The sequence below is a fragment of the Chaetodon auriga genome, chromosome 3 (assembly GCF_051107435.1).
Source record: "Chaetodon auriga isolate fChaAug3 chromosome 3, fChaAug3.hap1, whole genome shotgun sequence".
Taxonomy (NCBI): domain Eukaryota; kingdom Metazoa; phylum Chordata; class Actinopteri; order Chaetodontiformes; family Chaetodontidae; genus Chaetodon; species Chaetodon auriga.
In genome coordinates, this window is record NC_135076.1 from 12,778,674 (window position 1) to 12,792,002 (window position 13,329).

At 44.4% G+C, this 13,329-nt stretch overlaps 1 protein-coding gene across 2 annotated transcripts in view; it reads left to right on the top strand.

The window, feature by feature from the left end:
• Positions 1-13,329, top strand: part of dennd1b (DENN/MADD domain containing 1B) — a 103,878-nt gene that overhangs the window by 10,484 nt on the left and 80,065 nt on the right. For both annotated transcript variants that reach the window (XM_076724625.1, XM_076724637.1), the window contains exon 3: positions 9,766-9,809. In XM_076724625.1, the coding sequence (XP_076580740.1) occupies positions 9,766-9,809 (44 nt within the window). The remainder of the gene's footprint in view (positions 1-9,765; positions 9,810-13,329) is intronic.

Sequence of the window (13,329 nt, forward strand, 5' to 3'; positions counted from 1 at the left end):
TTTCATATTGACAGATACACACACACACACACACACACACACACACACACACGCTCCCCTCAGCTTCCAGGCCTTCATGTGTTAACTGCTATTGTTGAGTGTAGTTCCTGAATAATTTCTGATCATCCAGGATGAGGCTCGGACTTGTGTAAACATCTAATACCCATTTCAGGCTGACACAGTAAAGCAGGATTAACCTGAGTCTGTGGTCAGAGTGAATAGGCTAACATGCGTTATCCAACCAGGCCTCAGGACCTGCCTCTGACCGGGGTTTAACTGGTCTGGCGCTATTCTGCTTTCAAATCAAGTCAATTTTATTTATACAGCCCAAAATCCAAATTCTGCCTCCAGGGGCTTGACAATCTGTATCAACAATCACTTTTGGTGAACTGAATTTCAACAACTGCACAAGCAACAATGACAAATATACAGTTTATATTAGATCTAGTGTGGAAGTATTTTGGGTCTGTTTACAGACATTTTTAATGTCATTTATCAAGAAAAATGTGAAACATTCTCTGGCTCCAGCTTCTAAATTGTGTTTTTATTGTGTTCATTGCCTCTTTGGCCTTTAGGAAATTGAAGGCAGTTTTCACTATTTTCTGATACTTTATACACTATCAATTTACCCAGAATTTAGGTCTTAAAAATCATTGCCTGTTGCAGTAAGTGATGGGTTTAGCAGTGATCTCTGTGGAAGCGCAGTAGATCTGGGTCCTATGTGAGTGTCTGTTATGAGGGAGTGAAGTCTAATATGAATGAGTCCAGTGCAGGTGGAATGTGTGTTCATGAAACCTCATCAAACACGGGTTTGTGTGCGTTGAAAGTGGGTGTAGTTCTGTTGACATGCATTAGCCTCATCCTGTCTGCAGAATCACTCGTTGACTAAGACCGTGTTTTCGATTCTTCTGTGATTCAGAGAATGCAAGCAGTACGGAGGATGCACACTTCAGTAGCTTTCTGTTCAATAGTTGTCGGCTCAAACATTACTGGCTTTTACTCAAGAATATGTGCTTATTGACATGGTTTGTTCACTGCGTTAGCCTCAATCCATGATTGTAGCAAAGATAATGGATTATTCAATGTCTTAGCTGCAAAGTTGCTCTTGGTTTGCAGTGAAAATGGTACCAGCATAGATAGATTCTTAGAAATTTTAATCAGTTTATCTGGTAGCTGGCAACTCTGACTTCATTTAAAGATGAAACTGGGTATTGCAAAGGAATGATAGGATAATGGAAAAACAACCGTTGAGTTTTCTGGACACTAAAGCCTTTTTTTCTCTCCAAATGACCATTCCAGATAAATCCCATCGAAGTTATGGTTCTCCAAAACCTGACATCCTCTGCTTTCTCTGCTGAAGCCAGTTAAATTTGGGGGAAGTGTGTGTGTGTGTGTGTGTGTGTGTGTGTGTGTGTGTGTGTGCGTGCGTGCGTGTGCGTGCGTGTGTATCTGTGTATGTTTAACTTTCAGTGGTTAGACAGCGTTTGCCCAGTATTCTTCTGTCAGTATTTCATCCATCAGACCTGTAGAGCATTGAGACCCCTGTGAATGTGTTTAGGATTAGGCACTATTGTTCGCTTTTAACAGATACAGATGTGTTGTTATCTCTGTGGAAACACTGGCTGACTGACTGTCTGACTGGCTGACTGAGAGCTGTCTGTCTGTCAGCCTTTGCATGTGAACTTCAAATCACAGCTCGGCAGCACCAAGCATGTAGCCGCCAAAGGCAAGGCTTTGCACTGTCATCAGCACCACGCAGCTGCCTCTGGGTGCTGTGCCATATGACATTAGCTGAGATCGATCCTCTCCCCACCTAAAGGAGCTGCCGTGCTACACAGTGTTTTTGTCTGATGCTGCAACCACCACCTCAAAGACTAGAACAGGAACTCTCCCCTAAGCATGTGTGAGTGAGTGACAATGACCTGATCACCAGTGTTCTCAAACTTTAGGAGTTGTGCATCCAAAAACTCTATTTTGTCAGACTTATCAGACGGCCATTTGTGTCATGAGGCCACACCAAAAACATGTTTTACTGTGTGTAAATGAGTACTCCTTGGCCAGTCATAACTACAAAATTCAGTCATTTCAGTGTGTCAGGAGATAAAGTTAAAGCTCTTCTTTGTAATGTAAACTATGCTCCTGCTACAGTCTTGTCTTTTTATGCTTATTGCCTTCATAATAGAGTTATTCATTTGTTCATTGTCCTTATATAGATGTCGTTTTTTGACCGAGGCAGATGGTTAGGCCATATGGAGAGAAGTATGTGATTATGTGATGAAATGTTGGCCTTTAAACCAACCAGCCAGCAACTAGAGATGCAGTCTTCACCATGAACTTGTGCTGTTGCTGTCAAAACTCTGCAGTCTACCCTCCTTTTCCCCATCTATTTGGAAATAAATATCTGGGTCATATCTCAGATTGTAGGTTGTACCTCAGATTTTAGGGCACGTTACTGCTTTAATATAAGCACTTTATTTTATCATCCTGCAGCAACCGAGCATCATAAAGCGTAGAAAGAGTTGGAGTGAGTCTGTCTAGGGAGATGCTGGTTTGTTTTTTCTTAGCTTAGGAGGCTAACACCCCCCCTCACCCCCCAACAAACACACTGTCTGTGTGTTGTGTTGAAAATGCAGTCATGCGGAGCCGGTGTTTGACATAATGTTGGACCAGTATGGAATCTGACTCGGAATATCAACGCTGATATGTGGTGATACACAGAGGCTGTCACAAAGGTTGCATCCATATGCTGTGCCACTCATTCGTGAAGCTGTGAAATTGGGTTGCATCCCAACTAGCCTGGAGACAGTATCGCTTTCACTTCCCTCTTTCTGTCTCTCTCACTCCGCCTCTTCTCTCACTCTCGCTCTCTCGGCTCATCCCGCTGAAGCATTTTTCTGGGAAGACGGAACAACTAATGTGGCATTAATAGGGTCGCATCATCTCCATGCAACTCTTTCTTTCTTCTTCTTCCAGTGGCTGAGGCTGTTGTTTATCTTTTTCAGATGAAGCTGTAGAAATGGCTGAGAAATCCCCCAGGCCAGCATCTCTCACATGTGAAGCCTGCCAGTTGATGTTTTTGGCTGGTAAAGCAGGCTCTACCTTAGAGGTTGCTTTCTTTTTCTTTTATTCAAGTTTTCGTGCGTTGGAATTATAAAGTATCTCTCATTTGCAAATTTAGGCCTATTTCTAAGACCTAATCTAGTGATGATCCATTTGCAAGTGCCTTTGACACAAAATAATTTACCCTTTAGAGTGTTTAGTCTGTCACAGTTTAGTTCTAGATCCCAATTTGATATCAAACACAAATCTGTTTTCATCGAATCCAGCCAGTTGTTGACTACCCTCAGGCTCTCACTCTTTGTATCAGTCCCCAGTCCTCATTTGTAACAACTTAGTGTGACCAATCAGTATGAGTAAACTTAAGGACCATATCATCGTTTAAGAAGTTTCTTTTCTCTGAAAACCTCTGCTCACTAAATCAGCATGAAATGTAATGCCATTTGCAGTGTGCGGTGTGAGACCTGATAGGCAAAATGGAAAAAAACTGTTTTAAACGTCTGCGAGTGTGTTTTTCTTTCTGCTGGCCTTTGAAAGATGCCAGTTAATCTGCTTACTCCTTTAATTGTGAGTGTTGGGGTTGGGCCTCCTCCCGGCCAGAATAAGGCTACTGATCCAGAAGTAAAACGATGACCACCACAGTTATTCCTTCCTTTAGGTTGTGCAACCCCCCTAGTCTTCTTTAGCCACCCCTCGTCTCCTCCTCCTCCTCCACCATCCCCTCCCTCTGAGGGAAGAAAGCTCCTTGTTCTGACAATAGACATTTTTTGCCATATGTTGGCTTGACATCTTCATCAGGTTCACAGCAGGTTACCTTAGTTAACTTTCACTCCACTGCCTGATGGGATTTTCTCCCTCTGTTTCTCCAATCGGCCCAGGCTCAAAGTCTAGACGGCCTCCGAGGCAGGGTCCTTCCAGCCCTGTGTCCACAATGGCTGTATTGTGGATGCTTAGTAGCGGTAGCTTCCTCCCGTTACAGCGAACAGGCTAGTGCTAAAACAATGCTTTTGTCCGAGGGCATACGAGGGGGGCCTAATCCACTACATACTGTGAAATAAATCTCTCTCAAAGATGAGAGAGCGAGCGAGAGAAACGGAGTGAATGAAATCATTGCCAAGGAGGTTAGAGTGCAGCAGTTTAACCCCTGGCCAAGAAAGAGGGAGGAGAGGAGGCAAAGGGAGCGAGAGAAAGGAGGAACAAGGAGAGGCAGGCACTACATCCCTTCATCTCCGGAGCACGGAGGGAGAAGAGGGGCTGCCGGTGGCTTTCACAGCCTCTCTTCTCACCAGAGAAGCTGCTGTTCACCATATGGGATTTGGCCTCTCTTAACAAACAGGCCCCCTATTCACTCACAACACACATTCAGTCGTTCATGGAATAAGGTGAAAAAAGTGCATTTTTTTTTTATGCCTTTAGAACATTGGATGGCCATGAGGGCTCTAAGTCTGTGTTTGATTCACATAGTATAGAGAATTAGAAACTAGAGGCTTTCATCCAAATGTGTATTCACACTGGATTTAGGGTTAGGTCTTTTTGTGTTTTACTGGAATCTCTCTCAGTCTTAAAGCCAGAACCATGCATTCAGACCACTGTTATTGAGCTGCTGAGGTGATCCTATAGAAACACAAACATAGGACTCTGCCCTGTGGGTGTGTTTCATGTTTATCATATGCTTTCTCCAGTTGTTTGCGGAGGCTATTTTTATAAAGCTCTATGTCATTCAAAGTAGGAAAGTAAGTTGGGTTTTACTTTTGTAGTTTTGTGACAAAATGGTCGAAGTTGAATAACTTGGAGTGCAGCGTTGGGCAGAGTGAGGTCTCTGACACACTGGTGTTGTGTGCCAACTTTTTCTTCCAGCCAACAGCATTAGGGCAGCATTAGGAATGACACCCTCTGCCAACAGCTTCTTTTTAGCCTACTTGGAAATCCCAAGAAGCAGAGATTTATGCCAAGATGAAGATGCCAGCATTTTTCATTTTTAGCCTACTTGGAAGTGCCAGTAGACATTGTGTACATTTCTGCAGAGAATAGAAGAAATAAGAGATGAAGGAGTAGGTTTATTTCTCTTTTCTCACATGTTTCAGTACACACGCAGCTTGCTAATTTATTCTGTTTAATCCCATCCCGTTTAATGATCCACCTGAGGAGGTAGGAATGAAGCGATGTCAGTCGAGAGAGGCCGAGGTCTACCTCCCACTCTTAAGCAGTCCATCCATCTCTTTGCTCACCTCATCCTTCCTCCTCCCACTCCTTCCCTGTTGCCCCGTTCTCAGTTCCCAGCATCCTTCACCTATTAACCCTCCTTTCTCCTCACTCACGCTCCTCCTCCGACTTTTAAAGACAAGTGTCTCAGGAATAGCCGAAACATTGATTTTTGACCATCTCTACCACCACCACCCTCCTCTCCCCAGTATCTGTGTCATGGCTCAGGGGCTTTGTGCATGTTGCCCCTATCGTGACTGCTGGAGATCAGCCACGCTTGAAGTCCTCAGAGATCAATGGACATGCTACCGTACAGTAAATATTCACGCCTGAGCTTGATATCTATCTGTAAACAGGCATTCACTCGTGCAGCATACATTTGCGCACAGATACACATGCACGTTGCCAGCAGAGACCCCCGGTCACTCCTTGAATTTGTCCTCACATTTGCGCACCTCCATTTCCCGGGGTGTGAATGGAGGAATCTAACTCTGGATAGGTGATTTCAATTCAATTCTCACCCACTGGATCTGTTTGCGCTCCACCGGGGTGAAATATGCTATAGGTTGTTTTCCCCTTCTCACTCGAGCTGCCAGTGGTGTCACATCAAATGGGCTGTTTTGATACTGTTTGCAGCAGCTCCTTGTAGATTTTGTCAACTGTAGGAAATACAATAAACACATTGTGAATCCTTTGCATTTCTGGCCTTGAGACAAGTGATGGAGAGGCTGATGTCTAACAAAGCAACGCATCGTGCAGACAGGCCTAACAGAGCTTGGATTGCAAGATAGACGTGTGGACAAACAGGTAGCTGGCAGTGTAGGCAGGTGTGTGGAAAAACCAGAAGTGGTTGATTAATCTTACCAATAATTAGTCCACTCAAATGGCAAAAGCTACAGTGCAGTTACTGCTTGTTGACATTTGGCAAGCTAATTCCTAACCATGAACAAGGGACTGCATTTATACCCTTTGTAGGACTGCAGTCATGTAGCGACATTATTATTAGCTGTGTGTGTGTGTTTATGTGCTCATGCTTATTGGTGGTGTCCTCCAGAACCCCCCGTGTCTCTGACTTTGTTGTATTTTATTGTAACTGACAGCTACCATTGTCTGTCGCATGCAGAGAGTGTTTTATGACCTTGTGCGCAAGCCAAAACATTTATGCAATGCACTTGTAAAATCCACAGCCTGTGTTTTGAAAATGCCCAAAAAGTCTGAAGCCACAGAGGCTGCAGACAGAAATGTATCTGCTGTGGGCTCATGGCTGTCTAGAATCCCCGCCTTGCAAATCAAGCAATGAAAAATTTTGATGACATTTAAATGGAGGAAATTACAATCATGTCATTTGCACCTCAACTGTTTTTTATGTGCTGGAAAGAAAACGGTTTCGTACGGACTTTTTTCCCCCTGTTTTGCAGTTGGTGTTACAGTATTCAGAGATGAACTGTCGTGTTTTTTGGTCAGTATCTTTGAGCTCTAGTGTGTGTGTGTGTGTGTGTGTGTGTTTGTGTGTGTGCGTGTGCGTTTTTGAAGAAGGGGAGGGTGGATTAACCGGTGCAGGATCTGTCATGGTGACATTTGTGTCCCCTGGCGGAGCAGCAGGGGTCCTCTTCACCTCTGTAACCTTCAACTTTCAGCCTTAACCCCCTCCAGGCCCCCTCTTGCGTCCACCACACTCCCCGCACGTCCAAAGGGAGGGGTATACGAACGCAAGACAGTGAGAAAAATGGAGAGGGGGGTGAAGAAGTGAAGAGGACAGAGAGCTGCAGGGGGGGATGGAGAGAAAGAAAGGTTCTGGAAGAAACAGAAAAAATGAGGCAAGCATGGGAAACAGAGGGAGGCGAGAAGAGGGACTGGAATTTAAGCAGAAATGGGGGGAAAAAACAAGAAAAGACAGTGGAAAAGAGAAGAGGCAAGATGATTGGCAGAGAAACGTGGAGGTGGAGCAGAACATAAAGAATAAGATCCTGCAGGATAGAAAGGAAAGTGCACAGAGGATGCACAGGAAAGAGGAGACATGAATGATAAAGGCCGGTGTTTGGTGGTGCTCTGAAGTTCTCACATGCCCTCAGCTACACATGGATAGTATTTGTGAGTTGTTGTAGCTCACTGTTTTCTGCCTTCTGTGTTCTCTTTATTCAGGCCTCTCTCTCGTGCTACGCCGCTGTCCCTCTGTGTGACTCCATACTGAATTGAACATACTGGGGTCTGCACTGATAAAACATTAGGAGGAAGTTTTCACATGACATGAGTCAGACATCAGTCTACTGGTTGCATGCATGGCACACCAGCCCCAAAGAAGAAGTTATTTAGTTTGACCAACAGACTCTGCTTATTTACCTTTCTCACGTCACACAGTTTGGCTTGTCATCAGAGGAAGAGCACAGGTGTAATTGATACCATTAAAAATGACTGCAGTCCATATAGGTGACCCAGTTTCCAGTTCCTGGTATTGTGCATGGTGCCTCGCTGGCATGGCTTACTGGGACACTTGATGGAATTAAGCCATCGTTAACAAAACTTGTTTCATCTGCGCTTTTCTGCATGTGTGAAAACGGACAGCAGCCTCTATTAGAATTGGATCTCGCATTCAGTCACACTTTGTCTGTTTGTACTGTCAACACACAGCCCCCCAAAGTAGGTAAAAGTGCTTGAAGTTACAGACATCGGACCCCCCTTGGCCCTTCTCTTCCGTAACTCCTGTGCCTCTTCCTCTGACCTGTATCACACTCTAGCAGCAGTTCCCATCCTCTCACCCAGTAAATCAGCATAAAATAGCCCTAACTGTGGCAGATCATAGGGTAGGGAGAAGGGGGGCAGTCGGAGTGTCGAGCTTTGAGCTCTGCTGCTTTTTTTCTGTGCCGCTCTTTTCAAGATGGGGCCCATGAAATTATCCAACAGGATTATGTAAGGCATGATGGATTCTGCTGCGTCCTGTCATCCGTTTGTCCATTGTATGCCTCTGTCACAGGCAGCCCGGTGTGATAGCCATAAAGCTACTTTACACATTGTGTGTTATTGCATGGCCTCTTTGCTAAAGTAATGGTCCTCTCCTCTGGCTTCATAAATGTCTACATTAATCTTTGTGGGCATATCTATAAGGCAGGATCATCCCCAAATACAACCCTTGTTAAAATGGTCATACAACCTCCAAGTCAACCTCATAGTTTATACCTGTTGAACTCACAGTCATTGTTTTCCTACGCTATCAAAAGATTCACTGTCTCTCAGCCAGCTTTGTTTAGGCAGAGTCGGGGGTCTGTTCATGAGCCTATAGGCCTTTTGTATGTCCATAACAGTGAACCTGGCATTTGAGCGCTCATCTCTTCAAACCCTTGCTGTTCCTGCCGAGGTCACAGGGTGACCTTGGAGCCGTAGAAGCCATGTTTACCAGAGACCCCTGTGTTCAGGCTATGGCTCGGTGGCTGCTTCCTTTCCGCCACATGGTACAAGCCAGCGAGAGGCTCACGTATTCATTTGGATGCTACCTTGAAGAGCGATGCAAACATGTTGCAAGTTGCAATGACAGTGAAGCAACAGTAGTAGTAGAAGCAGTTTATGAAGATAAATTAAATGTTGTTTCATGCAGTTTGGTGTATTTGATACCATTTGATTTGATATGGTGATCGTTAAAAATGTAAAAATTGCAAAAGGCAAGTTCTAGAGCCAGTGTTTGGATTGTCTGTTCAGGGCTACTGTAGAAACATGGTGGACTCTGTGGAAGAGGACCTGCACTCTCTGTAGATATAAAGAAACAGATTCTAACGATTCTTGTTTTCAGGTGATTACACACTAATGAAAACATGCTGATGAATATTATATTAATTTCTGCCATATTCTGCCAATAGATCTGCCTAAACTGTATACACTGGACCTTTAAATAAGAATGACCATTCTAAGTTGTCTATGTCTACAACTAATGCAACATGTCTTGACAATTTTGAAGTTTTTAATCCAATGATGATCTTATGAACTGACTTAAATGTGACTTGACAATATCAGAACTGGTTCATTTGCTTTCAGTCTCAAAATTGATTAATCAATTTCTCTTAATCTCTTAGCACTAGTGTTATAAATAAATAGTTATAATGATAAACCTTTTAGCTTAGGTTTCACATCTCTCCAGCAAACAGCTAGGCTTGTAACAGTGTAGGAATATAGAGCAAATGAACTAGAGTATGTGTTGATATGACTTTCTTAAACGTGCCTGATTTGGTGTATAATATAAGCTATCATATCTACACTGAGAATATAGATTAGCATATTTACAGCACATACAGCCTAGACTCTCTCTCTCTTGTCTTTCACTGTGCGCTGCTCTGCCTGTGTGTGTGAGTATATAAGTGCAAGTGTGTGTGTGTGTGTGCGTGTGTGCGTGCGTGCACAGACTTGCAGCAGCCACCCTTGCCCCCACCCCTCTCATTAATATGTATGTGTTCTGAGGCAGCTAGCGAAGACGGTGTGTTTCTCACCCGCTGATTAATGCTGTCTGTCAATTACCTCTAGATCCAACCGTGCTGTGGAGCTTCCCTCAGGACCACACAGACCAGGTTGGAACACACTCTGCTTTTTCATTCTCTCTCTCTCTCTCTCTCTCTCTCTCTCTCTCTCTCTCTCTCTCTCTCACTTGTTCACTGTTACAGACAACCTCTTCCTCCTCTCCCATCTCCCTTCCCTGCCTAATGCCCTCACTCACCCTGCCATCCTGTGGTAACCCCCCCCCACCCCCCCAACACCAATCACCACCACCACTCTCCTCCTCATCCCTATCAGTGCTTCCTCTCCTCTCCTCCTTTCTCTCCTCCTCCTCCTCCTCTTCCTCTCTCTCTCTGTCTCATTGTGCGGCTGTTGCTGGTAATGAAAAGCAGTGAGCAGGTCTTCAATAACTGACGAATCAGTAATTATCATGCAACCGTGACAGGAATGCACACCTCCGTTTTCTCCCCTTTCTCTTTCTCTCTCTCGGTTTGTATCTCATGCTTTCTCTCTCATTGTGTTACTGTGTCTGCTTCCTATTGTTTCACATTTATAGCATTATTGGGTTCAGTTTCCATCTAAAAGCAAAATCCGCAGCCGTTTTGCACTACTTTTTTTTTTGGCACACCATGTTCTTCCTAAACCACTGAGAGGTAAGTATTGCAGGGTTAGAGTATACACCTCAGTATCTCCCACTAGTCTGTATTGTTTAACAATCACAGTTTTGACGAAGACATGATGTAAAGGATGATTCCACTATTTAACAACTCTTGGGTCTTTTGTACCTTTGGTTATGATTTCTATTGATTATGATGAAGTCGTTACTCTTATCAAAGTAGTAGCTGTGATCAGGTAAATGGAAACATTGCTACAATAAAATTCAAAGGGATAAGTAACAGCTGACTGACAGTCACAGGTTGTAAACAAGCCCACAGTTTACAACAAGCCAAATTACATAAATTCATTCATTTGGAGATAAAACTGCAAGCAAGTGTACCCAGAATTTCCACTGTGTCCCCTTATTTTCTATGTGTGTGTGTTATGGTAATTACAATGTCAAAGTTGAACCAGGAAGTCTGTAATGTAACCTGTAATGGATGTTTACATCTTTTATTTTGCGATTGGCCTTTGTTTTGTCAAGGGAGGCACGCGCTCGATTCGGCAGATTGGTGTCTGACCTTATAAAGTGGATCATGTATCAACCAAGAACTGACCGATCCACGATGAATACACTTTCTTTGTTAATAAGATAAGAAAGATTCAGGGTTTCAGCTATCAGTTACATTCATTCAGTCATGGTGGGCTGCCAAAGCAACCCCTGACCCCATGTTACCTTAAATAGAAACAATTCCAGAAGGTTCCATGTTGAGACATACAGAGCTTAACCATGGAAAGAGAGAGCACCGTGTCAGTGCAGTGCCTGGGTTGGATTGATGGAAGTATGACTTGACTTGAGGAGAACCACGTTATTGTTTCAGATATAAATAATGGTCAAGACCGTGAAATAAAACCAAAGGTGTCATAAATCCAAAATTACCCTTGAAACCAACCACAAATCTTACCAGCTGCCTCAGAGGGCCTGGGTGCATGCACTTGTGCAAAAACAAAAATCTAAGGGATAATTTAAATTGATTTAATATTCCTTTTATTTAAAGGCCTTGCTCTTTACCCTTAGAAAAATACACAACCTCAGCAGGGTTTCTTTGTTATTTCTCTCCGGCTTCACCTTCAAAGAACAACAGCCGAGATCCAACTTGATCAAAACGATCACACGGCCTTGAACAATAAGTGTCTTAATCTCTATGTTGTGCGCATCACTCTACTCGAAGTAGATGAGGTTTGCATCATTTTAATGACTTGATGACTCTTGTTCTCTGCTGCTGTGGCTTCTCGGGCAGTGTGTGTGTGTGTGTGTGTGTGTGAGAGAGAGAGGGCGAGGAAGATTTTGTACTGTCAGTTAGTTAGTGTAAGAATGACAGAAGGCAAAGGAAAAACACAGGACGTGCAACATATTGTTTCTGTTCCAGAAGTGGCCACAGCTCAAAGCAGGTCCTGGAGCAAATCACTGTGTAGATGACTACAGCAGCCCACCAATGGACTGAGGGGAAAAATGGACAGATATAAAAAAAAAGAAAGAATAAAAATAGAGCAGAAGACAACAATATGTGCATAGGCTAACTATCTCTCGACACAGCAGCCAAGCCAGTGAGTTTAAACAGCTCTCCTGCCTCTCTGATCCACTTTGAGGAATAAACGGGCTTGTAGAAAGATGCTTCAGGCGATGTCTGCCTGCCCCACAAGAACCAGAGCGTGCTATCAGAGTAAGAGGTAGAGGGAGTGAGGGAACGAGAGTGTGAGCAAGAAATTACAGCCTTCCAGAGGTAGGCGCAGGAAATGGAAGTGAGGGAGAAGGAGTAGAAAGAGCAGCTGAATCCAAGAGGGATGAAATAGGAAAAAAAAGAAAACAAACGTAGTGTAAACATAGTATATGTGTTGACACGGGCCTGTCTCATCCTTCTCCTCCAGTATGTCTCTCTCTTTTTAGCCCCCCTACAACCTTACTTTTCTTTCATTCTGTTGTCGACCAGATCGTTTGTGTGGATAAGATGGCCCTTAAGATGGCTAGTTAGCGTGCTGTGTACAGAGGGATTGGCCCTTTCCCCCGTATACATAAAGGCTGTATTCACGGGCCTCATTACCAGGATTAGGGCTCCTTTCCTCCTTTGTGGGGCTGAAGGCTGGAGTCCTCTGTAGCCACAGTCTCTATCTCTTTCTGCGGCCCGAGCTGGCCAGCATATGGCAGCAGCAGCCAACAGTCTCCACAGAGGGGCTCAGAGCTCAGAGCAAGGCCTCCTTTTGTTTAGGACGTTATTGTTGCTCAGCGTAATGACATTTGTAGGCCGTAGGATCGGGGTGGAGGGGTTAGTCCACCCCAGGGGAGAGGGGGAGAGAGAGGGAGACAGAAAGAGAGAGGGAGAGGGATGGAAGGAGGGGGAGAGGCAAAGACATGTAGACAGACAGGACTGTGGATTATGGAAATATGAATTGATTTTTTTTTTCTGTGCTGTGGTAGAACAGAAAGCTCAAAGGAGAACAGACTGCAGGCTGGCTGGCACGCCGGGGTGGTGCTGGGGAAATGTGAAGTGAGAGGCGCTTGCTCCCTCTTTCTCTCTCTCTCTCTCTCACTCCTCTCTCCCTCCTCTCTTTTCCTTTTTCCCTCCTGCTCCCCCTGTTCCTGCCTCAGCCCCTGAGACTCTTGATGCTCTGGTCATCTGCAGATGCCACTTGGATAGAGAGGGAGAGATGGAAGAGAGAGAGGGAGAGAGGGAGAGAGGGAGGGAGGGAGGGAGGGAGGGCGGGCAAGAGAGAGGTGGATAAAGCATATATTTGAATCGCAAGAAGGCCTTTTTTTTTGCAAATGAAGCAGACAGATGGAAATCTGTCAGTTTCCTCTCAGATCTCATCCCAAAGTTGTGGAAAAAACACAGCAGACAGAACACACACACACACACACACACACACACACACACACACACACACACACACACACACACATACATATGTGCTGACACACACATACACGCGAATGTGCAT